General features: G+C 58.0%; 2 protein-coding genes across 19 annotated transcripts in view; one reads left to right on the top strand and one right to left on the bottom strand.

Annotated features, from left to right (window-relative positions):
• The window catches only part of MAPT (microtubule associated protein tau), a 61,277-nt gene extending 44,058 nt beyond the window's left edge, over positions 1-17,219 (top strand). For 7 of the 16 annotated variants that reach the window (XM_064174629.1, XM_064174622.1, XM_064174632.1 and 4 more), the window contains 8 exons: positions 768-894; positions 1,519-1,569; positions 1,954-2,219; positions 6,442-6,534; positions 6,684-6,776; positions 10,319-10,400; positions 11,450-11,562; positions 14,058-17,219. In XM_064174629.1, coding sequence (XP_064030699.1) covers positions 768-894; positions 1,519-1,569; positions 1,954-2,219; positions 6,442-6,534; positions 6,684-6,776; positions 10,319-10,400; positions 11,450-11,562; positions 14,058-14,273 — 1,041 coding nt within the window. In that variant the 3' untranslated portion in view covers positions 14,274-17,219. Of the gene's footprint in view, positions 1-767; positions 895-1,518; positions 1,570-1,953; positions 2,220-6,441; positions 6,535-6,683; positions 6,777-10,318; positions 10,401-11,449; positions 11,563-13,312; positions 13,461-14,057 lie in introns of all 16 variants that reach the window. The other 9 variants (XM_064174633.1, XM_064174628.1, XM_064174634.1 and 6 more) reach the window with 7 other exon arrangements.
• Positions 17,220-18,861: 1,642 nt separating this feature from the next.
• The window catches only part of KANSL1 (KAT8 regulatory NSL complex subunit 1), a 111,866-nt gene continuing 103,468 nt past the window's right edge, over positions 18,862-27,259 (bottom strand). For all 3 annotated transcript variants that reach the window (XM_064174650.1, XM_064174652.1, XM_064174651.1), the window contains 5 exons: positions 25,924-26,042; positions 24,744-24,801; positions 23,750-23,862; positions 21,539-21,788; positions 18,862-21,047 (listed from right to left, as the gene is read on the bottom strand). In XM_064174650.1, the coding sequence (XP_064030720.1) occupies positions 20,763-21,047; positions 21,539-21,788; positions 23,750-23,862; positions 24,744-24,801; positions 25,924-26,042 (825 nt within the window). In that variant the 3' untranslated portion in view covers positions 18,862-20,762. The remainder of the gene's footprint in view (positions 21,048-21,538; positions 21,789-23,749; positions 23,863-24,743; positions 24,802-25,923; positions 26,043-27,259) is intronic.

Raw genomic sequence — 27,259 nt, 5'->3', positions numbered from 1 at the left:
TGTGAACAATTTCATCCCCAAGAGGATTGTCCACTCCTGTCCCAGGCTGCCCAGAGCAGTGATGCAGTCCACATCCCTGAAGGGGTTTCAAAGCCTTGGAGATGTGGTGCTGAGGGCCATGGTTTAGTGGTGCCCTGGCAGTGCTGGGCTAAGGGTTGGGCTGGATGACCTTAAAGGTCTTTCCCAACCAGAGTGATTCTGTAATTATGTTTTTCATGAGCAGTTATGCACAAATCAGCATGAGGAAGGGAAGCTTTCCTGCAGGATCAGCAGGCAGCAGCTGCTGCTTGTTCCCATGCCACTGGAGATGCTGAGTGTGCCACATGTCACAGCAGTGGGTGACACAGGGTGGACAAAGGAGGTGCCTCTCTGGTTTTGGAGCCTGGCACTGTGCTCCTGAGGGCAGCCTTTGGCCCAGCAGTGGATTGGCTTCAGGTATATACACAAAAATTTAGCAGAACAGCAGAAACAAAGCAGTGGAATGTGGACAGCGAAGGTGGAACAGCTGAGTGTGTGGTGGAGGAGGCAGGCCCAGCTGAGAGCCCACGAGGGAGAGCAGCAGAGCCACTTTGGCAGCCCGGGAGGGACAGCAATGATGGGGGTAGGACGCAGGGTGTGAGTGGGCACAGCACAGCTCCTTGCTGTGGGGAAACCCTGTGGGCTGTGAGAGTGGGGAGCAGAAGGGTCTTGTGTGGGTCCATGGAGGGTTGATAACCCATCCTGGGGCAGAACCCCCTGCATCAGCCTTTTGCCCCTTGCACCCCCAGGGCCCGGAGGCGAGAGCTGGCACCAAGACAGGCGCACCACGGCCCGCGGCCGGGCAGAGGAACTCCACCAATGCCACACGCATCCCAGCAAAGACACCCACGGCCCCCAAGACACCTCCCAGCTCTGGTGAGTGATGGGGGCAGCCCTCCCGTGCTGTCTCTTGACTCCCAAGGCTCTGCTTTGGTTCTCCATGCAGTCAGGTAGAGTTTGCCCCAGTGCTGAGGTCGTGCCCAGCTCTTGAGCAAGGGCAGGGCCAGCAGGTGGAGGTCTGTGTGGTTCTCCAGAGCTGCTCAGCCTCCTCACGTGGGGCTGTGGGGCAGAGCTAGGGCTGAGTCCTCTGCAGTGAGCCTCTCTGGATGCTGCTGTGTCTACTTCCTGCACGTAGCTGCCAGTGTGCAAGAGAGGGTAGCTGCTTTGTCCGATTGGGATTTCCTCCAGCTTGGAAGCCTCAGGCAGCTCCCTGGACTGGGGGGCTGGGTTTTAATCCATGTGTTCCTTCTCTCTTGTACAATATTTCACAAAGAGCAGGGGCAAGAGGATTCAGGTCTTCGGTTGCAGGAGTGGAGGTTAGCCCATTAATGCCCAGAGAAGAGACCCCCAGAAAGTATCAGGCACTGTGAACTCCCCTTCAGACCCTGCATTTCCCTGCCTGTTTCTACTTCCCATTTTTAGCAGAGCTGCACAAAACCCCATGAATCCATTCAGCTTCTATTTTGTTGGGTTTAAGCATCTTTCTCATTCATTAAACAGGCAGGAAGGAGCAGAAAAAACCACCTCCTGCAGCAGCCAAGCCCGAGAAAGGTGATGTTCAAGGGGTTTATTTTCTTTTCCCATTTCATCTCAAAGTGGGGGCAGCTCTAAGCTGCTGAGTCATCAGCTTCGTTTAATGGCATCACAGCGTTTTCTAGGAGTGCTTCTAACTTGCTAACAGCAAAGCAGTGTCTTCGTCCCTAACTCATCCTGCATGCCTGGGGCTGGGGGGAGACTCTCACAACTAAGACCATTTTCCTTCTGGGCAACGAGGGAGTTGCCTTCCACCACAGTGTGCACTTCCAAATGAAGTAGAAGTGAAACGGCCTGCTGGTGGGCCCTGGCACCGGGCAGACGTAGCCCCTAGGGGCAGGCAGTGAGCGGGGCAGGGGCTGCGTGTCCCCGGGGTCGCTTACCCTGCGCTTGCCTCCGCAGGTGAGCAGCCCAAGTCTGGAGACAGAAGCGGTTACAGCAGTCCCGGCTCCCCTGGGACTCCAGGCAGCCGTTCCCGCACTCCCTCTCTGCCCACCCCACCAGCCAGGGAGCCCAAGAAGGTGGCAGTGGTTCGCACCCCGCCCAAGTCTCCTGCCTCCGCCAAGACTCGCATCCAGCCCTCGGCCGCGCCCATGCCCGACCTGAAGAACGTCAAGTCCAAAATCGGCTCCACTGAGAACCTGAAGCACCAGCCCGGAGGTGGCAAGGTAGAGGTGGCCTCTTGCTTGCCAGGGCTCTGTCTGGAGGGACACGGTGGGTGCTTGGTGCCGCCTCTGGGAGAGGAGAGCACTCCCCGGGGCGGCAGCAGCACGGTGGGGCTGCAGATGTGGCAGAGGGCAGCTGAGCTGAGGGGCAGGGATCCACTCGGCAAAGATGCTAAAGGGGCTGGAGCAGTGCCCTGTGAGGAGAGGCTGAGGGGCCTGGGGCTGCTTGGTCTGGTGAGGAGAAGACTTAGAGGGGATCTAATCAATGCCTATAAATATCTGAGGGCTGGGGGTCAGGAGGGAGGGAACAGACTCCTCAGCTGCACCCGGCGTTGGGACAAGGAGCAATGGATGTAAGCTACAGACAGGAAGTTGCACCCCAACATGAGGAAGAACTTCTCTCCTGTGCCAGAGCACTGGCACAGGCTGCCCAGAGAGGTTGTGGAGTCTCCTTCCCTGGAGCCCTTCCAGCCCTGTCTGGATGTGTTCCTGTGTGACCTGTGCTAGATTAAGGTTCTGCTCTGGCAGGGGGTTGGACTTGATCTCTGGAGGTCCCTTCCAGCCCCTGACATCTGTGATCCTGTAATCTCCAGTCTGAATTTGGAGGTTTTGGGGCTGTTTGGGCTGGGTCCTTGTTCTGCAGTGCTTTGCCTGGCTTAGTGCAGCTGTCCTGCAGAGAGCTCGTGGTGTGGCATGCAGAAAGGGTGGCATGTCCATGTGTGGACTGGCTGCCAGGGGAATGACATGCCCTCATGGCAGGGAGAGCAAATTGTGACCTGCAGCCCTGAAGAGTCAGGGATGTGTTTCTGAATCCTCCTCAGCCGGCCACAGGCTGCCCAGGGAGGTGGCTGAATCCCCATCCCCACAGGTGTGGTGCTGAGGGCATCGGTTTAGCACCAGCCCTGGCAGAGTTAGGGAGCGGTTGGGCTGGGAGAAGCTTGCAGGTCTTTAGCAAGCAAACCGCCCCCGAGCAGCGAGCAGGCAGGATGGGCTCCTCTCCAGGAGGGTTCTGGCCTGGCAGGTTTGGGACTGCCTTGCTCCGTGGTGCAGAGTGGCATGGCCACAGCTGGTGCCGCTGTTCTGTGCTAGCCAGGGGCACTTCTCACCCAGAGAGGCTGTTTCCTGAGCAGCAGAGCGAACTCCTTGCTCTGAGTGCTTGGCATCGAGGCTCTGGGGTTACATTTCCCAAGCCCAGCAGAGCAGGGATTGGAGGAGGGAGTGGTGTGAGCAGCTGTGTGTGGTGCTGGCTGCTCAGCACCTCTTTGTGCTGCGTGGCCACATCCTGAGGCTTCTGTAACCCCCCTTGCAGTGTGGGTGGACGGAGGCAGCTGCTTCCTCTGCCTGCTGAAGGTGGCTCCTGCACAGGTTCAGTGACAGAGCTGCACATCCGATGGCTGCTGCAGCCAACAGTCCCTGGGTGCTTGTCCTTGCCTGCCCTTGGGGAGGGTAGGGGGTGGTAGAGGGGGTAGGGGGTGGAAAACAGCCTTGCAGCCCTTGCTCTGCTGCTGCTGACAGAGCTGTGACAAACCTTCCCTGAGTGCACTGCAAGCCGCTTGGTGTGAGTGGGTGACTCCATGGCTCCACTTTGGCAGGTGGAGAAGCCTTGAGGTGGCCTCTCCTCAGCCCCTCAGACAGCAGCTTTGCTCTTCCACTTCCTTACCTGCAGTTTTCCTGTGGCTCGCCATGTACTGGACAGTGGGGGGAGGGGGTGCAGTTCACTGACCAAAGCACATTTTGCTTTGTACTAAATCCAAGGAGACCTTATTGTGACCTTCCAGTATCTGAAGGGGGCCTGCAGGAAAGCTGGGGAGGGACTTTTTAGGGTGTTGGGTAGTGATAGGACTGGGAGGAATGGAGCAAAACTGGAAGTGAGTAGATTCAGATTGGATGTTAGGAAGAAGTTCTTCAGCATGAGGGTGCTGAGATGCTGGCACAGGCTGCCCAGGGAGGTGGTGGAAGCCTCATCCCTGGAGGTCTTTAAGGCCAGGCTGGATGTGGCTCTGAGCAACCTGATCCAGTGTGAGGTGTCCCTGCCCATGGCAGGGTTGGAGCTGGATGATCCCTGTGGTCCCTTCCAGCCCTGACCGTTCTGTGATCCTGTGAACTGAAGCGTCTCTGGAGCCCTGGGCAAGGCTGCTCTGGCTGCTGGGCGTTAGCAGAGCACCACATGTCCCTTCTGCCTGCTTAGCACAGGAGTGAGTTCTGCTGCTGCTCCAGGGGTTGTGGAAGGAGCTCTCCTTTCCTTTACTGTGAACCGGTTTAAGGATTTGCTTCCTTTTCCTCCAGCCTTTACGAGTGGTTTTCCCCCTCCCTCTGCCAGACAAACAAGTTTGCTGTTGCCACAGCTGAGTTTGGGACAGTTTGTTGCTCTTTGCAGGCAAGAAGGGCTGGACTGGGTGCTCTGGTCAGCCAGGAGGCTGCTCTTAGATGAATGGTTGGAGCTGGGGACCAGAAGGGACGGATGCCACAGGTTTGATTTTAGGGTGGCCAGAGAGAAGTGGGTCTGGAGCCTGCTCTCCACGCAGCTTTCAGCCAGCCCAGCCTAGGGGTACAGACACGTGGGACACACTCCCCACTACTTTCAGTCTCTTCCAGTGTTTCTGCATGGTCTGAACACTTCTGTCGTCGCTGGGAGGCTGAGCACTGCTCTGGCAAAGCCTGCTCTGGCAGATCTGGGTCCTGGTTTGCAGGATTCATTGGTGTGGGCTTGGACAACGATGCTGGAGGCAGACATCAGCCTCAGTGCTTCTGGTGCTAATGAAGCAGGGCGCAGCGAGGAGCTCTCCTTGCAGCGGCAGGCTGGGGGCAGCTGAAATGGAGGGAGAGGTTCCTGCTCTGCCAGCTTCGTGACCTTGTCACGCAGGGACTGTGTGTGCAGCGTGGTGACGCTGCCCTCCTGCAGGGTGCTGTGGCTCTGACCCTCTCCTGAGGGTTGTGCTGTCTCCAGAGACTGCTTTTCAGCTGCTTTACCTCTGGGCTATGCTTAGACAGGTTGCAAAGCCAGCTCCATGCTGCAAAGCATCTGCAGGCTGTGCAGGAGGAGCAGGAGCTGCCTTCAGCTTTGTGTTGTCTGGAATAGCTGCTGCTAGGCAGGGGCAACCCCAGCAGGGAAAACCAGCCCCAGGTGGACACAGCTTCATTACTACAGAAATGTGTGTGGGCGGAGGGCGGGGAGTGGAGGGTGAAGGGGACACGGTGTAAGTGGCAGCAAGCCACGGCCAGGTGCTCTCCCTGCCGGGATGATCTGAGGAAGGTGCAGCAGAGCTGTGCCTTTGGGCCTGGTCTGCTCTGCCCCTGTCATCTCCGCTGAATGGGAGCCAGAGAACTGCAGGCAGGGAACTGCATCCTGGCAGCTTTGCTCGTCAGGGACTGCAGAGGCAGTGTGAGCCCTGCCCAGTGCAGAGGTCAGGCCTCCTCTCCCAGGCCCTGCTGGGCACACAGCTCCTGCCCCCTGTGTGTGTGTGCTGCAGAGGGGACAGCTGTGTGCTGCAGAGGGGACAGGTGTGTGTGTGTGCTGCAGAGGGGACAGCTGTGTGCTGCAGAGGGGGCGTGCTGCCTCGCTGCCTGGCATGGCAATGGGGCCGAGCTGGCGTTTTTCTCTCGGCTCCATCCTCCCTCCTCCCCCTGGCTCTGCAGAAGCTGAGCCTTAGAGCTCTGCTTCCCTTCCAGCGTTGCTGCCCAGCAGGTTCCCTGCTTGGTTCAGTGAAGGAGCTCGGGGGTGAGCTGCTTGGCCTGTCCTGGAACCTTCCTAAGCTAGATGCATCCAGCCTCTGCTGAGAACCTGCCCACCCACACCTTCAGTTTCTGACCCTTGAGCAGACAATCCATTCCCTTTTGCAGTGATAGTATGAGAGGGAAGGGGTTGAAGCTTGAGGAGGGCAGACTGAGACTGGAGATGAGGAAGAAGTTCTTTCCAGTGAGGGTGGTGAGGCACTGGCACAGGTTGCCCAGGGAGGTTGTGGATGCCCTCTCCCTGGAGGTGTTCAAGGCCTGAGCAGCCTGTGCTGGTGGGAGGTGTCCCTGCCCATGACATGGGGCTGGAACTGGTTCATCTTTTGGGTCCCTTCAACCCAACCCAGTCTAGGTGAAGCTGTGCAGTGAGCTAGGAGCTGTGCCTTGCTGTTGGCATGGGCAGAGGCAGCAGGCTGCTGGTTTTGGTGGTGTGGCACTCGGTGCAGCTGCAGATGGTCATGTTGTTTCTCACGCTCTTTTCTGGCTACCGAAGGTGCAGATAATTAATAAGAAGCTGGACTTTAGCAGCGTTCAATCCAGGTGTGGCTCAAAGGATAATATCAAACACATCCCGGGAGGAGGCAGTGTGAGTACCTCCACACTTTGAATGCACTCTAACAGTTCTGGTGATACCAGTGGCATGTTGTGTACACTAAACTGCCAATGCTATCTGCAGCGCCCCTGCCACCAGATAGCTATTGGTGACGTGCAATGACTCTTTTCTGGCTACCAAAGGTGCAGATAATTAATAAGAAGCTGGACTTTAGCAGCGTTCAATCCAGGTGTGGCTCAAAGGATAATATCAAACACATCCCAGGAGGAGGCAGTGTGAGTACCCTCCACACTTTGAATGCTCTGTGCTACCCTGATGAGCAGTGGCATGTTGTACCCACTCCAGCACCAATGCTGTCGGCAGCTGGCCCACAGCCATTGGTGTTGTGCTGGCATCTAACCCCATTAACCCAACCAGACGTGGTTAGATGAACCCATAACAAGTCCTGCAGGTGCCTGGCATGGACAGAACTAACTGACCTGTGTAGAAGCCATGTCTGTAACCAAACATCCCTTTAACCCCGAGGTGTGGCACTACCTGGAGGGCTCAGTGCCTCGCTGTCTGCCGGGTGGGTAACCTCTGGCAGACAGTGAGGTAGCTGCTGATGCAGGAGCTGGGTAGATCTCTGAGCAAACATCGTCTTGGTTGCTCAATATGCTGCTGAATCGCTCACGACTCCACCCAGCACCTGCAAGCTCAGGTTCCTGCCCCTTCCCGCCAGGCAAGTATGATCCAAGCTTCTCCCTGCTAATGACCGTGCCCGGCAGCGCCCAGGGAGGCTGAGCCTAAGGCAGTGTTGAGTTCATTGATTTGAATGCTGACATTCCCAGCCCCTCCCAGACAAAAGAGCCGGACTCAGCTCTCAGTCACTGTGCCAGAAACCTGGAGAAACTCCACAGAGGTTGGTGAATCTGCACTGGACTCTCTGGAGACAGTGCTTGGGGCCAGGAAAGATGATGGACCAAGGAAGGTTACACATCACTGAGACCCCAAACAGTGCGACCCAGGGTCTGCGTTGCCTGCTCTGTGGCGCTCTGAGGGACCTACCTGGTGCCTCTCAGATGTTCCAGTGGATTCCTGGTGCTGGTTTTGACCTCTCTGGATGCCCTCCCTGAGAGACTGAGCCTTGCAGAGGTCTTGACACCCAAGCATTGGGTTTGCAACCTCCATCTGGAATTTGACATCGCTCTATGTGGCTGGAGGGGCAGAGGAGCTGCTTTGAGGAGGTCTCATCCCTCTGAAGCAGGTTCCCTGCTCTTTCCTACCCCGGGGTCCTGCTCTGGCTGGACTGGCTGGTGCATGGTGACCACTGGTGACACCAGCAGCTGGTGTTCATCCCCAGTGCTGTGGCTGGCAGTTGGCTCCAGCACAGGCTGGTGAGCTCAGCCCTCCCTCCACCCAGAGCTCACACCAGGGGCAGGCGTTTGCAGCTGTGCTGGCTTGAGCATGAGCAGCAGTTTTGGCTGGAGGTTGTCATCCCTGCCCAGGCTCTGGTCACTCCTGACAGCTGCCTGGCTGTGCCAGCACAGAGCAGCAGCTTAGCTCTGGGTGTGGGTGCTCAGAGCAAGGCTCAGTGCTGAGCTGGCTGCAGAGGCTGTCCTGGAGCAGAGCTGTGCTGTGCAGCTTCTCTGACAGAGGCGCAGCAGCAGACCAGTGGCCCTTGGTGGCCACCACACCTCAATCCTCCACCTGCCTGCCCAGCCACTCCTGCTTCCAGAGGGACAGCAAGGAGCTGTTCCTGCAGGAACCTGAGCTTGACTCCTGGATTTTTGATGCTCTGACAAGGTGATGCCTTGGGCAAAAAAATGCTCCTGAAGAGAAGTGGGGATCCCCAGGTCTCTGGCACTGGTTTCACAGGCAAGCAGCTCTGTACCCCTTTTCCTTTCTTGCTGAAGGGGGAGGACCCTCCTCTGCTCCCCAGCAGGATGGGAAGGGTCCGTGGAGTCCTGCTTGTGAAAAAGGGGTCTGGAATCAGGGCAGAAAGTGTTTCAGTTGCTGATGGCTGGCTCTGCAGATGGGAGCCCTAGGTCCCAGTGGTGCCCAAATTGCTTCCAGGTCCTTTGGATGGGATCAGGGAGGTGCCAGCTGCCCATTTTTGGGACCTGTTTCCTGCCTTCTGGCTGACTTGAGCTCTCCTCCTGCCTGGTGCATTCCACATGTGTGACCTTCCCCCAGCACTGTCTTCATGTCTGTGTCTGCGATGTGCCCCCAGGCCCTGGGGCTGCTTTACTCCCCTCTCTCTGTCTCCACTCTCTGTCAGTTGTGCCTTTTGGTGAGCACTGGAGACACGGCAGGCTCATGTGAGCTCCGTGGCAATGGGACACTGGCACCCAGCTGCTGTTCCTGGCTGTGTGGTGCAGGGGGGCAGAGCTTCTTAGTGTTGTGCACACCACAGTCCAGCCCCAAGCTCTGAGGGAGATGGGACCAGCGTGACACCCGAGGGGTGCACCTTCCCCTTGGGCCTCTGAGGCAGCACAGGCTGCTGGGATGTGCTGAAGAGGGTGCTGAAGGCTGCTGAATCCTTCCCGCTGGCTTTCGGCCGCGGTGGCCCGAAGGCTGCAGGCTGCTGGGAGGAGTCAGCTCCCCTGCAGAGGTCCCCTTCGTGCTGGCACATCCTGGCATCTGTGGGAGCATCCTGCCCTCCGTGGCGCTTGGTGAGGACACCGAGATGCAGTGAGCGTCAGACGCTGCCCAGCGAGTAGGAACCGCCCCGGAGGCGCTGCCGGTCCGGCTGCTCCTGCACAGCCCCAGCAGCACCTCGGGCACACCCCTGCGAGTCCACCGCCAGGCTCTGGGCTGCCCTCCTGGGGCTGCGGGGGTGTTCTCCGAGCCCCTTGTCTCCTGCTCCTGCTGTAGCTGATGTGTTGTGCTTGGGTCGTGTCGGTGTTGACTGTCACCAGTGGTCCCAGACCTCTCCAGTGTTCTCCAGTGTGGTCTTCCACTGCTAACCACTAAACAGCTCCACCTTAACCTCCCTCCTGTCTGCGTCTCCCTGTCGCCTGCGTGTCCCTGCTGGGGCAGGCTTACCCTGGGCGGGGGGGGGGGGAGGCGGGTGAGGGGCGTGGGTGGGTGTCCTGGTGGGGTTCTGGAACCTGTGCTCAGGGTTACAGTGAGGAAAGGCCAACCCAAAGCCCCACGCTAATGCCACGAGGCGATGCTGCTGTGGGTCAGGCTGGTGCCAGCCGGCGCCGCTGTGCTGCGGGCATCCTGCAGCGTTCAGGCTCTGATCACTGCAGCTCAGTGGCTTTGGGGAGCTCTGATTTCCACTGCAGCATTTCCAGAAATGCTTTTGAAATTTGTTACTGATGATTTTTTGGTCACTCTTTGAGAAAAAAGGAAGCAGGTTCTGTGCACATTGACCATTTCTGTTCTTTCAGTTTTTGTGGACATAAGCTTTATGTTTTCCATCAGAAAAGGTATTTATTTTATTGTTTTTTTTACTCTTGTTGGGGTTTTGCTCCTTTCTGGTGTAGCTCCTCCTTTTGGATGATGTTGTACGCAACTCTCTCAATTAATCACCACTCCACCGTTTCTCTCTCACTTTTAAGCACTCTTAAAAGTTTGCCTCTGCTCCCCCTGCCCCTCTCTGGAGAGGTGAACTTGTGCATGCTGAGGTGCTAGGGGAGGCTCCTGCACACGGGCATTAACGACCTCCCTTCTCTGGTGACAGTCTCTCTGGTGTCATTAATCTCGCGGGGGTTTCAGCTGTCCTTTCCCTGCAGTCCAGATCAGGTGCTGCTGTGTGTTGTGCCTCCCCCTTCCCCAGGTGCCCGCGGTGCCAGCCAGCTCATCCCTTTCTCCTTTCTCCTGTGGGCAGGTCCAAATCGTTTACAAGCCTGTGGACCTGAGCCACGTCACGTCCAAATGTGGTTCCCTGGGCAACATCCACCACAAACCAGGTGGGGCAGGGCAGGGGTGCTGGGCAGGGGGAGCTCACAGGGCTGGGTTCTGGTTACTGGGAGCTCACAGGGCTGGGTGGTGGGCACAGGGAGCTCACAGGGCTGGGTTCTGGTTACTGGGAGCTCACAGGGCTGGGTGGTGGGCACGGGGAGCTCACTGGGCTGGGTGCTGGGCACTAGGAGCTCACAGGACTGTGTGCTGGTTACTGGGAGCTCACAGGGCTGGGTGCTGGTTACTGAGAGCTCACAGGGCTGGGTGCTGGGCATTGGGAGCTCACAGGGCTGGGTGCTGGTTACTGGGAGCTCACAGAGCTGGATGCTGGTTACTGGGAGCTCACAGGGCTGGGTGCTGGGCATTGGGAGCTCACAGGGCTGGGTGCTGGTTACTGAGAGCTCACAGGGCTGGGTGCTGGGCATTGGGAGCTCGCAGGGCTAGGTGCTGGTTACTGGGAGCTCACAGAGCTGGATGCTGGTTACTGGGAGCTCACAGGGCTGGGTGCTGGGCATTGGGAGCTCACAGGGCTGGGTGCTGGGCACTGGGAGCTCACAGGGCTGGGTGCTGGGCATTGGGAGCTCACTAGGCTGGGCACTGGGAGCTTGCAGATTGTGTCATGATATGCATCTGGGGCTGGGGAGAGGGTTGGGGTAGTGCTGAGAGCGAGGAGAAGCAGATGGAGCAGTGAGCAGAGGGTTGGTGAGTCCTGGGGTGCTGAGCACTGGTCACAGCTCCATCACTGCCAGACCTTTCCAGTCTGTCTGGTCACTCTGAGTTGAGGGATCTGGTGGGATCCATGCACACCTTGTCCCTGAGTGGGAAATGCTGGTGTTAGGGCAGTAAGGGGAGCTCCCTGCCCTTGCTTCTGTAGAGCTCCACACAGCATCCTCTGGGGAGTTTCTTCAGCTTGGCTCCCATTTGCCCTGGCTCCTGGATGCCCCAGATCACCACAGGGTCCCTCTTTCTGCCATCCTCACCCTCTGCTCATCCTCACCCTGCTATGGTTGAGCCTCTCTCCAGCCTGGCCTGGGAGCTCACCCAGCTTCTCTTCCAGGGGGTGGCCAGGTGGAGGTGAAATCTGAGAAACTGGACTTCAAAGATAAGGTGCAGTCGAAAATTGGGTCCTTAGACAACATCAGCCACGTCCCTGGAGGAGGAAACAAAAAGGTAAAGGGGTGCTGGGTGGAGAGCAGGCACACAGCAAGGGTCCTGGCAGCAGGCCACCAAAGGGTGCTCAGAGAAGGGCCTGCTTGCTCCACTCACCTCTGGGCCACCAGGAGGTTATCTGTTCTTCAGAGGGCACAGAGTGCCTAGCCCAGTGCCACTGCCCACTCCCCTTCCTGCTTGTGGCTGCTGCTGGTGGGCAGAGCCCTGGGCTCCAGAGCTGCATCTCCCAACGCTGGGGACCTTTGCAGTGGCAGAGTGGTGAGGACAGCAGGCAGGCTCTGTCCTCCTGGGCCCTGGCAGATGTCCTGCGGGTTCCTGCTCTCTGCTGGGCGCTGAAGTTGGTGCAGAAGCACATTCATGTCTCAGACCTTTCACGTCAAGGGGTGCCAGTGCCAGCTGCTTTTGCATTGTGTTGCCAGCTGGGAAGTGGCATGACGCTGGCAGCTCAAGGGTGCTGCACAGGTGCTGGGTGCCCAGTGAAATTGGAGCCATAAGGGCTTAGTTTATTTCAAAGAAGTGACCTTGCAGCAAGCCCTCCCTGCAGCAGGAGATGACCTCACTCAAGTCTCAGGCTCTCAGGGGGAGCTCTGCAGGCAGTGGTTTGTTGGGGGTGGATTTGAATGGAAAGACAAAAGCTGGTCAGGGCAGAAGTGCTGATCTTGGGGTGACCCTTTCCTGCCGGAGGCTTTGAGGGTGACTCCACCGTAAGGCTTGGCTAAGTAAAGCACCATCAGGCAGGTCCCTTGCAGGCTTGGGAGCAGGTAAGCAGAGGGCTGAGACTCCAGGCTGGTGGCACCGTGGCTGAATTCCTGCAGGCAGAGGTTGGCTTCCTCCCTGCTTCTCAACCACTTTTCCTTCCCCGGGGGAGGGGAAGGTTCTCTTTTGGCTCCTGTGTTTTGGCACTTTGTTCTTGGCCATCTCCTCTGTGCACCTCTGAGCTCTGACTGAGGGCCTGCTTGACTTCCTTACCCTTCTCTCGCTGCTGCTGTGCATCAGGCTGCCCTGTGCTTCACTCAGCCTCTTTTCACCGACTTATTGGTGCCACTGATGATCCTCCACAGCCTGGCACCCTCACTGGGCCATAGTTGGAAGACCTTGGCCTTTGGAGGGGGAATTAATGTGCAGTGCTGTGACCCAGCAGTGCTGCCACCTGCCTCTGTGTGGCAGCTGCTCATACCTTGCCCAGGACCACACCAGGAGGAGGTCGTTGGTGTAACCTGAGGTCAGATGCTGCCTCTGATTTTGTCCCTTGCCCAGTCCACACCTTGTCACCTGGGATCGTCCCCAGGCAGTGCCACTCTGAGGTGGGGCTTTGTTTGCATGGAGGGGACAGGCTACCACCGAGCCCCACGCTGAGCAGCCGTGGGCCCTTCCCCAGCCTTCTCCCGTCCCCTCCTCACTCTGCCACACAGAGGATCCAGATTTGGACACCACATCCACATCACTTGAGGCTGAACGCTGGGTCCTGTGCTGAGTCTCCCGGGAGGAGCCAGCACGCTCCGTGCTCTGCCAGAGCTCCTCTGCTGGCAGCAGCTGCTCGCGTTGGGAAGCTTTCCCCCTCCCATCTCCCAGGTTCTTCCTGTGAGTCAGTGACCTGCTCTGGCTTTCAGATCTTTCCCCCCAGTTTTCTGTTTCCTCTTTTTTGTCTTTTTTTCCTGCTGGTTGGCATTTTATTGTATCTTGGAATTATTTTTGGTTGCTGATGCATTTTTTGCCCCCCACCGCCCCGGGCGGGTTTCTTCACCTGTAGAGGGAGAAAGGCAAGGAAGACAAGACGTGGCCCCAGCCTGCTCGGACCCCGAGCCCAGACCCTGCTGGGCTCCAGGCCCTGGTGCTGGAGCCACTCACCCCCCCGGAGAGCCAGCCTCCAGCCCTGCACTTGGCTGGGGAGGGCACCAGTAAGTAGCAAACCCCACCCATATCACCTCCCCTCCCCGGGAGAGAGGGGAGCATTCGTGGGGCCATGGGTTGAGGGGCAGCTGTGTGGGGATCCCACCCCCAGGCTGTGGTTGGAGTTGATGATTGTAGAAGTTTTTTCTCCAGCCCTGTAAAACTGCCAGGAGAGTGGGAGCAGCCCAGGCTGTGCCACCTGAGCCTGATGCCAGGGTGCTCAGAATGGATTTGGCAGCATCCCGAGGTGCTCCAGTCCTGCCATCCTTTCTGGTTGTGCCTACTTATTTGTGTGGGCTGCCCGGAGGGGCCTGCCTGGGGACTGGGAGCACCGGGGCAGGGGACGGGGGGGTGGGCACCATGCCAGCGAGCCGAGGCCTCGCAGCTGCACAACAGCCACCAGCTGGCAGGTAAAAATCGCACCTGGATTCCTGTGCGGACTGCCTCAGGCGATCCTGCTTTTCGGCAGGGTGTGGCGGGGGTTGGACTCGATGACCTCCGGAACTCCCTTCCAGCCTCTGCCCTCCTGTGAGCGATGCTGCGATGCCCTTGGGCCGTGCTCCCTCAGCCCCTGCCCTGCTCAGCAGCCTCTCCTCTCCCCGCAGATTGAGACCCACAAGCTGACCTTCCGCGAGAACGCCAAAGCCAAGACCGACCACGGCGCCGAAATCGTCTACAAGTCCCCGACCATCTCCGGAGATGCCTCCCCACGCCGCCTTAGCAACGTCTCCTCCACCGGCAGCATCAACCTGGTGGACTCCCCCCAGCTGGCCACGTTAGCCGACGAAGTGTCTGCTTCGCTGGCCAAGCAGGGCTTGTGATGGGGGCGCGGCAGGGCCGAGAGGAGACGAGGAGAACCGAAATAATAATCTGGCCTTCTTCCTCTGTTCCTTTTACAGCTGCTCCCCCCCACCCCACCCTAACCGGTTAATGATTTAACCTGCTTTTACTGTTCATTCAGCTCTAGCTCCAGGACTTCAAAGTCAGTGACACGATGAGGTACAAAACCTCCTCTCCCCCTGCTCCTCGGAGCGCGCAGCCTCCTGCCCCTCCTGCCCCTCGTCGCCTCCCTCCCCCCACCCCAACCTTGCAAGCTCCCTGAGATCCCTCGCTGGCCCCCACCCTGGCAGGGGGAAGCAGGGGAGGGGATAGAGGAGGGGGCAGCCACTGACCCGAGCACCCCTGCAGCATAAGGCTAGGGGTCCTCAGGGGAGGGGCCCGGGACCCCTCCCGCCGCTCCCGGGCCGGGGTCTGGCCTGCGGGCGGCAGAGGCCCGCGGGGGGGGAACCCTCCCCTTTCTGCACTAAATTTGCCTGCCGATTTGGAAGAAACCTTTTGCTTTTTTTCACCTCCGAAAGCTGAGCTGTGTCTGAAGGTAACTGCCAGGCGTCCCCCGAACCCGCCCCCAGCTCCGGCAGCTGGGCTACCGGTGGCGCCGGGGCTGTGCCATGGCGGCAGGGCACCCCCCCAACACCCCCGGGCAGCCCCTTCCCCTCTCTCCGTGGCTGTGCTGGAACCGCTGAGTGGATGAGTAGAGGCTCCACCCCCGCCCCTTTGGCAGCCCCCTCGTGTCGTAGAGTAGATTTGTCTGTATATGCTTGGCCCGTGCCAGGGTGGTGATTGTCGTCATAAACGAGCATGTGTTTGGAAAAGAGAACTAATCAATGCTGTGAAGTAGTTGTGAGCTGCCCCGCGCCGGCTCGGGGCCAGGAGGGCTCGGGGGGAGCCCGACCAGAGCTCCAGGCCGTGCCCAGCCCTGGCACCGCATGCCTGCCGGGCTCATGGGTGGGTGCAGAGCTGCTGCCTCGCTGCCCAGGGAGGGCTTGGGGCTGTGTAGGGACTCGTCGTGGCTATGCCACTGCCTGAGGATGGTGTGCAAGGGGCACTCGCAGCTCCGGGGCTGTGGGGCCTGGATTTGGGCGCAGTTTGTAACAGTTTTGGGTTGCTGTTTTTTTTCCCTGTTGTTTTTTCCCTGCAAGGTCAGCTCAGAGACGGCAGAAGCGACAGCTCCGTGGCTCTGCTGGTCTGGTGCCATTGGCAGCGGTAGGAGACAACCGGGAGGACGCGAGGGGAAGGCATGGGGGCAGCTCTAGCTGGTGGCTCTCCCACCTCGGGGCCCGGTAGCTGCTCCTTAACCCTGACACCCCGCCCCCCAACCCCACAACCCTCCCCCCCCCCCGACCCCAGGCACTCTCCTGGCTGGGGTTTGCTGCATGCCCCCTCCCCCCCCCCCCCCCCCCCCCCCCCCCCAAGTGTCTCCTGCACACAGCACCTACCCGTCCCCGCTCGCACGGGGGAAAGGAGCTTCTTTCTCGCTTTCTTTTGCTGCTTTTGTTCCTCTGGCAGCCGAGGGAGTGGCCCAGGGCTGTGCTGCACCCATGGCTGTCCCCATGTGCCCTTTTCTTCTACAACCAAAGAGGCTGAGATGTGACCAGTGCAGCTCAGCGTGTGTTCCGCCCCCCCGGCGGCTACCCCCTGAGCAGCGCCCACCGAGCTGTGGGGTAGAGCTGGGGCAGTGAGTGGTGAAGGCAGGAGTTGCACTCAGGGAGAGCTGAGCTTTCCCAGCAAGATCCTGGGCTGAAGGGGACACTGCAGGAAGGGTCTCCTTGAGGCACCAATGTGGGTGTCCTTAGGATGGTGTCTTGAGAGTGGGGGGAGGGGGCACCACGGCTGCTTTAGCAGCCGGTACCTGGAGTCAAGTGGCTGTCCTCCCCGGACAGGACCTGGCCCATCGTTTGCGGGTGGGGATGCCTTTGCACAGTCCACATGGGCCCCAGAGGGAGCTTCTGCCTGGTGCTGGGCAGCTCACTAGAGGAAGGCTGGCTATGCTGGGGGGAGGATGGGTGGGTGGTGGTTTTTGGGAGGGTCCAACCCTTGTCTCTGCAGCCCCAGGAGCTGCTTTACTGCTGGGGAGAGGCTGGTCCAGCACTGCCACGAGCAGGCCCAGTGATGGCCACGTCCAGCTTGTCGCTTGCTCCGTTCCAGTTGACTCGATGATTGTAAGACTCTGTTCTCAGTCCCTGCCTCTGTATCGCTGCGGGAGCCGCTGCGGTGTCTGTGCCCGCTGCAAGCCCAGCACGGGAAGCACCAAACCCCCCCCGCCCCCGACTCCAGTCACCCCTCCTGGCAGCAGGATGGTGCCCAGCTGTAGGCGCCCATCCTGGCTTGCCCTATGCCACCCCCAGCCCCTCTGTGCAGCTCCTGCTGGTCACCAACACCCCAGGCCAGAGGTGTCCGTAGCAGGTGGTGAGCTGCAGCGAGCAGCCCCTTCCCACTGCGAGTGTCCTCCACTGAGCACCACACGGCCCCAGCCTGTCATCCCCTCCCAGGGTCCCAGGACAGCCCTTGCCATCCACTGCTCTCCTGCTGCCCCTGTCGAGCAGCCTGAGCCACATCCCCCAGCCCCAAACCCCCCTGCCCCACGTTCAGACCCAGGCCTGAGGGTTACCAGGAGCAGCCATACAGACCTGACCCACGGCTTTTCCTTTACTCCACACATCTTGGTCTGAAAAGGGTTCAAACCGACACCGACTCAGCTACCGACCCCTGTTTCTGCACTCAAAGTAACTGTGGTTGTGACATGAACTGCCAGTGCCAGCCTGCCGGTGGTGCTGGCAGCCCCTGGGAGGGGAGGGAAGGTTTGATCTCAGTGTATCATTCTAGCTTAGCTTCTGTCTGTGGGTGTCCATGGTGTTTCGTGCGTTTTAACGACTGGTTTACACTGTTGCCGTACAAGTGAATTTGGAAATAAAAAGTCCTTACTACGAGCCACGCAGCCTGCTTCGCGACGCGGGGAGCAGGAGGGGGCACCAGGCGATGCTCCAGCTTGGATCTGAGACCCAGCCCGAGTTCGTCCTCTCCCTCTGCCGGTGCTGCCGAGGCCCCAGCAGCCAAACCAGCAGCCCGGGGCTGTAGGGGCAGCTACAGATGGGCAGGGTTAGTTTTTTTTCTTCCAAGTACCAACCACCACCACCGCCCCGGCTGTGGCTTCCCTGTGACAAACTGGGTGTAGGAAGGGGAGGCTCTGCAGCCAGGAAGCTGTTTTCACTTCTGGCCCATGGTGTGACCAGGGACATTTCCTCAGCTGTGGAATGAGACTCAACACAGCTCTGCCCCTGCCCTAACTGGGGAGCGCTGAGGCTGGGCAGACGCAGCACCAGGTCACAGCAATCCTTTACTCTCCAGTTCCATTCCGTTACTGTGGCAGCTCGCACAATCCACCACTCCTCAGCTGGCAGCTCACAGCCCACCAACCCCCATGTACCAGCTACTGTGGTGGCAATGAAGCCACACCATGAGCCCTTTGCTCCATGCTGACCCCAGAACTTGGCTGCTTGTGCAGGTCAGGAATTCCCAGAGGGGCAGGATCAGGTTTTTCCTCCAGGTGATTACCTGCAACAAGCCTTTTGATCATCTGGCTGAGCATCACCGTGCACCTTCCTGCTTCCCATCCACTCAGCTCAGGAGGAACCAGGTGCACCTCTCTTGTGGAAACTCTGGGGCTCTCTGAGCTCACTTGCCACCACTGTCTCTTGCAAACATTCAATTTCCACAGCAGATCCACCCATGAGGACAAACGTGGGTGTGAGTCGGAATGGAGCTGTTAAAGCAACCCCCTGCCTACCACGAGGGGTCCAACTGAACTACGTGGAGGTTGAGCTCACTCCTGGGCTCTCCCGGTCCTGCTGCATCTCATCTCCCAGCCCAGAGCCTGGACCCCACGATGCTGCAGATCGAGTCCTTTTCTGCTGTAAGAAGCTGGGAGAGCTAAGGTTGTTCAGCCTGGAGAGGGACTTCCCTAAGGGCGTCTAGAGGCAGGACAAGGGGGGATGGTTTAAAGCTGAGGGAGAGCAGGGTTGGAGTGGAGCTGAGGAAGTTCCTCAGTAGGAAAGTGGCAAGACTCTGGAATAGGCTGCCCAGGGATGCTGTAGACAGCTCCTCCCTTGGGGATACTGAAGGCCAGGCTGGATGAGGCCTTGAGCAGCTGAGTCTAGTCGAGAGATTCCTGCCCATGGTGGGGAATTTGGAGTAGATGAGCTCTGAGGTCCCTTCCAACCCAAGTCCTGAGTCCCAGAATCATTCTGACTGAGCTGCTGCAAACAGGGCAAGAAAAGAGAGGCACCAAAACACAGAGTGGGAGCAGCTGATCCAACCCAGCCCAGCCCGTGCTGAGCACGCCCAAGCCCCTGCCCCCACCCGCTCGCACGCAGCCCGGAGTGGCCTCCCAACGACTCCAGGATTTTTTCATCTTTTTTCTCTCTTTTTTTAAAATTTTTTATTTTTTTTTATAAGCACTTTTTGTGCTTCTGCCAACAGAATCAAGACATTAACAAAGATCAGCTTCTCGAAGAAAAGCATTTCTATATAACAAGGACATTACACAGCTCAAAGCAGGAGAAAAGAAAAGTATTTACAAAATACAAGGTGGTTCTTGGGCTCCTTTGCGGGGCTGGTTTGATTTTTTTAATAATGCTTAAAGGGTCATTCAGAATTTTCAACCTTATAAATAGAGAGGGAAAAAAAGCCACTTATGCAGAGGTGGGGGGGGGAGGTGGCAGCGTCAGGGCTTGTGGCTGGAAGGACAAATCCTCCTCCAAACCAGAAACAGAGCCAGAAATAACAAAATAAACTGAAACAACAAAAAGATACCCAGGAGATAATGTCGAAAATTATGAGAAGACCCAACCCTGAAGCAGCTGAGCAGAACTCCTTTACCATTACAAAATGGGAAAACAAAACAAAACAAAGAAAGTCCTTTTGTGGGTTTTTTCCCTTTTTTTTTGGCTTTTTAAATGTTTTTTTTTTTTCTTTTTTTCTTTTCTGTGGGGCAGGGAGGGGCTGAGGTGGTTATACATAAGACAGGCACAATGCTAGCGACAGGACAGGGACCGACAGCCACACCACTGCGACCTGGACAGCCTCACGGATGGGCACGGTGTGGGGGGTGTGAGATCCAGGAGCTGCGGCTGGGGGTGTGTGGGGGGCGGCTGGAGGCAGGAACGACAGCAAACTGGGCTTGAACAGAAAATACCTGTCAGGAGCTGGCACGGCAGGGCCAACGAGTGGGCAATGAAAGAGACTCGACAGCTTGGGGACGTGGAGTGGAGCGAAGCAGTGGTGACAGGCCCCGAGACCCCCCAGCACCTCAGTGCCTCTGGTTTACCCCTTTTGAGACCAAAGCCACCCCCAATGCCCACCAGAGTGCCTCAGCCATGCAACCCATCGGCCTGTCCCATTCCTCTGCCACCCACCGTGCCCAGCAGCTCCTCGGGGCTGCCCCAGCTCCTCGACCCTGTGGGGGGACAGAGTCGAGGGCAGAGCTTGGGGATGTCCAGGCTGAAAGCTGCTGCTGGCCTTGGCCAACAGCTCCATCCCCAAAGGGCATCCCCGAGGCCTGCGGCGACTTCTGCTCCTGCCCAGGGCATCCACAGCACCGGGCCGGGCACTGCCCCCTCCCTGCCCAGAAGAAACGGGGCAGGTGTGGAGCAGGCAGCTCCACACTGCTCCCCCGGCGCTGAGCTGTGTGCCAGGCTGCTACAGGGGTCCTGCCCTCATCCCACCCTCCCCATACCAGGGCAATCCAACCTGGGCATGGCAAAGGGCTGCTCCCAGATAAGGGACAAAGAAGCAGGAGGTGGTGGCAGCCCAAGGAGCAGGAGGAAGATCGAGGGGAAGGGGTTTGCTGAGTTCTCCCTTGGGACACCTGGAACTACAACCTGGGGGAGGACACTGGCAGAAGGTGAAGGTGCAGGGTGGACACTGCACGGTGAGGACAGAGAGACAGCTGGGGAGGGCTGCAGACCCAAGACATCACTTTTCACCACTAATTTCACTCCACTAAAACCTTTCCAGGAGGGGCTGGGAGTGGGTTAAGAGGACACCCTTCTGCTTGAGAGAAACTATCCCCGACGCCTGCTAGTCAGCTAAATCCTGTGCTCTAGTTTATACACCTAAAAAGGAGAGGGGAGGAAAGAGGGAGGGGGATGAGGGGGTCTGGTGGGCTGCTCCCCTTCCCAAGGCTTCACTCCGCTGGGGGCAGTCTGGGGGCTCTCAGTCATGTGAACAGGGAACATGGAGCAGGGAAAAGAAAAAAAAAGAAAGAAAACAAAAAAGAAGTAAAAAAAAAAAGGGAGGGAAGAAAACAAACCAAACCAAACAAAAAAAACCAAAACAAAAACAGTTTCTAAACTCCTTAAATTCACTAAAAACTGTGAAAATTCCCAGCAGGATGTTTGAATATCAAACGCAGTTTTGGAAGCTTTAATGCCAAGAGTTAGTTCTGTCTGTTGGTTTTGTCTTCCCGCATGTCTCTATCTGTGCGCTGGCCGCTGAACCGCTGCGGAGGAAGAGGAGCAGGAGGAGGAAGAGGAGGAAGGGGAGGAGGAGGAGGAATGGGATGTCACCAGAGGGGTTCGGGTCTTGAGGCTGGCCAGATTGGGCAAAGCAGAAGTGCCATCGGGCTCCCGGGAGGATTTGCTGCCCGACGTGCGCCGGGTGCAGCGCGACAACCGCTCCTGGGGGTCGGACTGGTCCTCGCACTCTGTCCTGGGGTCGTAGGAGAGTGGGAAGCTGCGGCGCTCCCAGGGCTGCACAGCCTGTGGGGACAGCGGGCTGGAGGCATGTGTCGAGACCTGCCCCCCCTGGAGCAGCCCTTCTGCTCCCCCTGCCACCCCCGAGCAGCCCTTCTGCTCCCCCTGCCACCCCCAGAGCAGCCCTTCTGCTCCCCCTGCACCCCTCGAGCAGCCCTTCTGCTCCCCCTTGCCTCCCTGGAGCAGCCTTTCTGCTCCCCTTGCCCCCCTGGAGCAGCCCTTCTGCTCCCCCTGCACCCCTCGAGCAGCCCTTCTGCTCCCCCTGCACCCCTCGAGCAGCCCTTCTGCTCCCCTTGCTTCTTCTTCTCCCCCTGCCACCTCTGCTGTCTCCCAGCAGCGAGGGGGACAAACCAGCCCTATCTGAGCACCACATTCTCCCTCACACCCAGCAGCAGTGGTTGCTGCAGGTATGGGCAGCCGCTAGACCTTCCCTGCCAGCCTCCATGACCAGATCTTGGAGGCAGGGGGCGAAGGGGAGCCAGCCAGCCAGCACTCACCTGCTCGTCGAAGCCGGCCTCGGGCGTGGAGCAGCGAGTGGCGTCGTCGCCGGACAGGAGCCGCAGGGAGTCCCGGGAGAGAGGGGTGAGTGGGACAGAGAGCAGTTCGGGGCTGATGGGGCTGCGTGGGGAGTGGGTGTGGGACAGCTCCAGGTGGGAGTGGCAGCTGCCCACATCAGGGGATGCTGGCTGGGGGGTCGAGGGGGTCCCCAGCTGCGGGGTCGTCCGTCCGTCTGTCGATCTGTAAGACCTGAGATAGGAACACAGCTGAGAGCCTTCAGTCCTACCCAGAGAGGGGCCGGCCCCGGCTGCTCGCTGCCATCCAATGCCACCCTGTCATCCCCTTCCAGTGCCCCCTCCTCAGGAGCAGCCATACGATGGGGAATGCCCATCGTTTGTGTTGGAAAGGCCCTCTGAGATCACTCAGCCTGACCACTGACCCAACACCAGCACGGCCACCAGACCATGTCCCCAGGTGCCATGGCCACACATTCCTTCAACGCCTCCAGGGACGGTGACTCCAACACCTCCCTGGGCAGGGGGTTCCAATCCCTGACCACTCCTGCAGGACAGAAACTGTTCCTCACGTGCAAGCTACACCTCCCTTCCCTGGTGCAACTTCCAGCCAGAGGTTAAACTCATCCAGGTCCATCTCTGCCCTGATGCAGCTTTGCAACGCTGATGCTGCTCTCCCAAGGCTCCATGCCCCAACACACCTCCTGCACTCTGAGTGCAGGATGACCACCACCACTCTGAGAAGCTGCCCTGTGAGCTCAGGCACTCCAGAACCCCTTCCCAGTGCTTCCACCATCCACACACCACGGGACACCAGGCACTTCATGAGCCACCACAACTGCATAGCGAATCAGAGATGCTGAAAATGCAGCAGGTTCAGCAGCTGGGTGCAGGAGCAGCACTGCAAAACCCCTCAGCTTCAGAGGGGTTCCCTCCACCAAGGATTAGGGTAATTGAGCACTCTGATCTTCCGAGGTCCCTTCCAGCCACTAACATTCTGTGACTCTGTGAGCACCTCCAGAACATCTCAGATAAAAGACCCACAGGCTGCAAGGAGAGAAACCCAGTTGGAGTCCCTCCACTTATGGGTGCAGCTCTTCAAGGCGAATTGCAGCAGCAAGCAGCAATCGAGGCCTCGCAAAGGATCAGGTTCCAAAATCTCCCTTGGCCAAAATATTCTTCAGAGCTTAGACAAGACCAGCCTCAACCAGACCAATGCAGCAGTTACACTGCAGTGAGCTTGATGGAGTCCACGTGCTGAGTCAAGAACCAATTTAAAAGCTGCTACAGGAAAAACCAAACCAGACTGCCACATCCTCAAGGCAGGAAGACTACAAGGTGCCCAGCAGATCTGCTGGAGCAGGTCACAAAGAGCTCTACGTGGGTGCACCTCAGTGTTCACTGCTGCTACCTGGCCCAGGCACTCCCCAGGCAGAGAGCAAGGTCCTGGTGGAATCACAGCAACAAGAAGTTACCTCATCCTCCTCCTGACTGAGCAACCCCAGGTCCTCCACCTGCTCCTCACCAGCTCTGTTCTCCAGCCCCTTCACCAGCTTCACTGCCATTCTCTGGACCTGTTCCAGCACCTCAATGTCCTTATTGGAGTGAGAGCCCCAAAACTGAAGCCAGGATGCGAGGTGCAGCCTCTTCAGTGCTGAGTACACGACAATCACCTCTCTGGTCCTTCTGGCCACACCACTGCTGATCCAAGCCAGGAGGCTGTTGCCTTCTTGGCCACCTGGGCACATGACGGCTCAACACCCACTGAGGAAAGGGCAATCAAGTGCCAAGTGACCAGAGGAATGTCAGGACTTGTGTGTAGACTGAACACTGCTGAGGTAACCAACCAGAGATGACCAAGAGAGTGCAAGAGGTGACACCGAGAAAGATTCTGTTTCAATCAAGACTGGCACATCAGCCTCCATTCCCCCAGAGTGGTCACGAAAGCAGAATCCCAGCAGATAGCACAAGACTTGGTTGGTGTGCAACTGGTGTGTAAGTTCAGCCTCACCTCAGCAGAGCACCTCCTGCTCCCAGAGGGGCTCCTCAAGCTGCTCGTGGTAACCAAACCCTTTCCCGGATCAGCCAGCCCCATAACTCCCCCATGACCTGCTCCCAGAGCATCCCACTCCGTCGGGATGGTGACGCTGGCCAAGGGGAGCCCTCTGCACCCTCTCTGCCCGGGTGCTGCCATACCTGCTGCCCCGCCGCTGTGGGGGCACACTGGTGCTCCAGAGCCAGCGCGCCCGCTCCATCTCCTCACACTTGCTGTGCCGGGCAGCGAAGGCCGAATCAGACAAGTCCTCGATCTGAAAGGGAGGGCACAGGGCTGGGTCAGAGCTGCCTCAAGGTAAACACTCACCAAGGTGCAGAGCTGCCAGCAGGCAGCACACAATGGCTCAGGTTGGAAGGGAGCTCAGAGATCATCTGCTCCAAGCTCCCCACCATGGGCAAGGCACCTCACAGCTAGGCTCGGCTACTCAAGGCCTCATCCAACCTGGCCCTGAACACTTCCAAGGAGGAAGCATCCACATGCTCCCTAAGTAACCTGTTGCAGTGTCTCCCCACCCTCATATTGAAGAACAACTTCTTCAGCTCCAGTCTAACCCTGCTCTGCTCAGCTTCAAACCATTCCCCCTTGGCCTGTCTCTAGACACCTTCAGGAAAAGTCCTTCTGCAGTCTTCTTATAGGATGCCTTCAAGGTCCCTTGGAGTCTTCTCCTCTCCAGGTTAAACCACCCCAGCTTGCTCAGTGTCTGTGTCTGGACGGAGGCAGATGCTGCCAGCGAGCACCATGTTAGACCCAGTCTGCTCTGCTTGGGTAGAGTGAGAACCCAGGCCAAGGGCAGTGCACCACAGGGACTCGGGGAAATGGCACTGCTCTCAGTTCAGCTCAAGCAGTAATGCAGTGGTAAAAGTGCTCCTCACTTCTTGATCAGACTATTCCCTAACAACAGTTCTGCCAGAGAAGTCTCCTGACAGCAGCCAGACCTCAGACTCAGCTGTCCCCAGCCAGTTAATCCAACTCCTGCCCCCACCACCTGTCTGAGAAGGAACCAGCCCCAGGCTCGGCTCTGTGAGCACAAGCATGTCCTTTTCTTGTACAGAAGGAAGAGACTCCACACCTCTCTGCCGAGGTGCTTGTGTCCCGTTCCACCCTGCCTTAACTGGGAAATGAACACCTTCTTACCTCCTCGCTGTCTTCATCAGGGATGGCTTTCAGAGTGCTCATGTCCACTTCACGCCAGCTGTTAACACACAACAGCAGTCAGCCACAGCCGCACAAGCACTGCTCACACTGGGGTGATAAAAACGCCAACCCTGCCGCCAGGAGTGACAGACCTGGGCTCCGTTTTAAGCCAAGTGGCCACTTTTGCCTACTCAAAAGCCCTCCTGTGGTATCAGGAGAAGTTTTCTCCCCTTCCCCCATGAGCTTGCTGCATCCTGAGCAGAACTCTCTGTGGTGGATTTGCAACCAGAGTGCAGCAGTGGGGGACTGGCAGGAGATGTCCTTCCACACTGGGAGGGTCAGGAGCAGAGAGCAAGATTAAAGTGTCCTCCCACTCCAGCCCTTGCTCATGCCTCCCTGCCCAGCTCCTGCCTGCCAAGGGCAGAGGAAGCAGAGCAGATGCTGCAGCATTTCCTCCTCTTCCTCTGGCTCAGCAACAGGCTCCCTCTGTGTCACACTACAAACAGAGCCTGGGAAGAGCATTTAGGACCAGGAGGAAAAAAAGAGCCAAGTTGGGAAAGCGACCTTGAGAGCTGGGAGGAAAAAGGAGGACTGGGAACTGGGCAGTCTGGATGAAGAAGGTGCACCAGTGCTGCAGCAAGTTGGCACGCTCCCAGCGAGCACTACCCAGGAGCTGATCTCATCCATGGTGCTAATCCAAGCCCATCCAAAGCAGGACTGACAGCTGGGCAGAAGCAATTCCTTATGCCTACCACTGCCCAGGCACAGGAGGGCTTCTCCTGGCTGCTGTGACCCAAGGCAGTGTTTTCTTTCCTGCATATTAACTCAGCCTAGGCATGAGCAGAGCTGGGAAATCATCAGGACCTTTGGCTCTATGCACTCAGCAGCAGGACAGAGGACAAAGAGAATGCCTCTAGACTGCAGGCTCCTGAGCACAGCAGCTGCCTGCTATGCATGAAGAGCACTCAGTCAACATTCTCTAACTCCTCACTCTCCATCAATGACATGATCAGAAGCTTTCCAAACCTCCTACATTCACAAAGACAGGAGCGGCTTTCCTCACGAGTTAGCACCCACGGGAACAAAGCCCTGGGCCCGGGCTGAACTTCTGGCACAGGACAGTTGCACAGCAAAGCCTGGGATGTGAGAATCCCATGGGAGCCAGGGATCAAGCAGGTACCTGGGAGTGAGGATCTCTTTGTACTGCAGCTTCTCCACACGAGTCGTTGCAGCAACAGACATGGGGATGACAATGTTGTTAATATCAAATGAGCTTTCTCCTCTCCTCCTCCTTGGCTGCTGTAACACGAAGGCAAGAAGCAGGTGAGAAAGGGTTGCAGGTTTTGTCATCCTGGATTGTTGATGGCCTGACACAGACGGCCTTGGAGTCATGATTTATGATCTGTGGAGACTCCAGAACCAACAACAGTTTGCACCACAATGGAGTTTGCCTGCTGCTTGCTTCCCAACCAAAACTTGCTTGGAAGGTACAAAAAGGAGGGTAAGGGCTGTGGTGGCTCTGCAGGCCCTGAAATGAGGTGAACAAGGGCTGCTGAGCTCCAGCCACCATCCCCACGCTGACATCAGTCACTGCAGTCAGGGCATATGGAGACTGATTAACTGACCCAGCAAGAAAAGGCTCCCACAATCCAGGTCCCCACTACCAACACAAGGGAGGTGAGGAGGCCACCAGGAAAGAGAGAAGAACCATCCAGTTTGGAAAGAGCCTCCTTGCCTGTGTCCCTGCAGGGGTCTGGACTTGCCATAGGTGACACTTTGACAGGAGGAATGTGAAGCAGTTACACAGGAGTGCACCTTGGGTTTTGACAGCTGCACCGAGAGCTTAACAGCTTTCACCTGCACTGCACTCTCGACTGGAATGAGAAATGAGCTCCACACTCAACAACCCAAACCTGGCTGAACTCTGGGCGCTCTCCTGCCATCCTCTACTCAAGAACCTCTTGTGACAGCAGCACTGATGGCAGAGTGGCACGAGTCTCCGTGGATCAGTTTGACACACACTATGCCATTCACCATGTCTGCCCTCTCCTTTGCTCCCTGCAGCTTCCAGTGTAAAACCAGGCAAGAACCCAGCTGCTGGGGCACCTGACACAGCCAGGCCCCAGGACTCTGAACGTGCACGAGGACACAATGGGTGGGCAACTATGGCCAAGGCAGCAGGGAGTCACACAATGGTGTAGCTGGAAGGGTCCTCTGGAGATAACTGAGTCCAAGCTCACCCCTCTGCTAAAGCAGAGTCACTCAGTGTCATAATGGCCAGAGGGGTTTGCAAGCTCTGCAGAGGAGACTCCAAAACCTCTCTGGGCAGCCTGCTCCAGGGCTCCAGAAAGACATCTCGCCTCCTGTTTATATGGAACCTCCTGGGTTCCAGTTTCTACCTGTCCCTGGGCACCACTGAGAAGAATCTGGCCCAATCCTCTTGTCCCCCACCCTTTAGCTCATGCTGAGCATTGCTCAGATGCCTCTATCTTCTCCAGGCTCTCAGCCTTTGCTCC

The sequence above is a fragment of the Pogoniulus pusillus genome, chromosome 40 (assembly GCF_015220805.1).
Source record: "Pogoniulus pusillus isolate bPogPus1 chromosome 40, bPogPus1.pri, whole genome shotgun sequence".
Taxonomy (NCBI): Eukaryota; Metazoa; Chordata; class Aves; order Piciformes; family Lybiidae; genus Pogoniulus; species Pogoniulus pusillus.
Note: the sequence above shows the minus strand (reverse complement) of the source record. Positions and strands in the feature narration are given on the sequence as shown.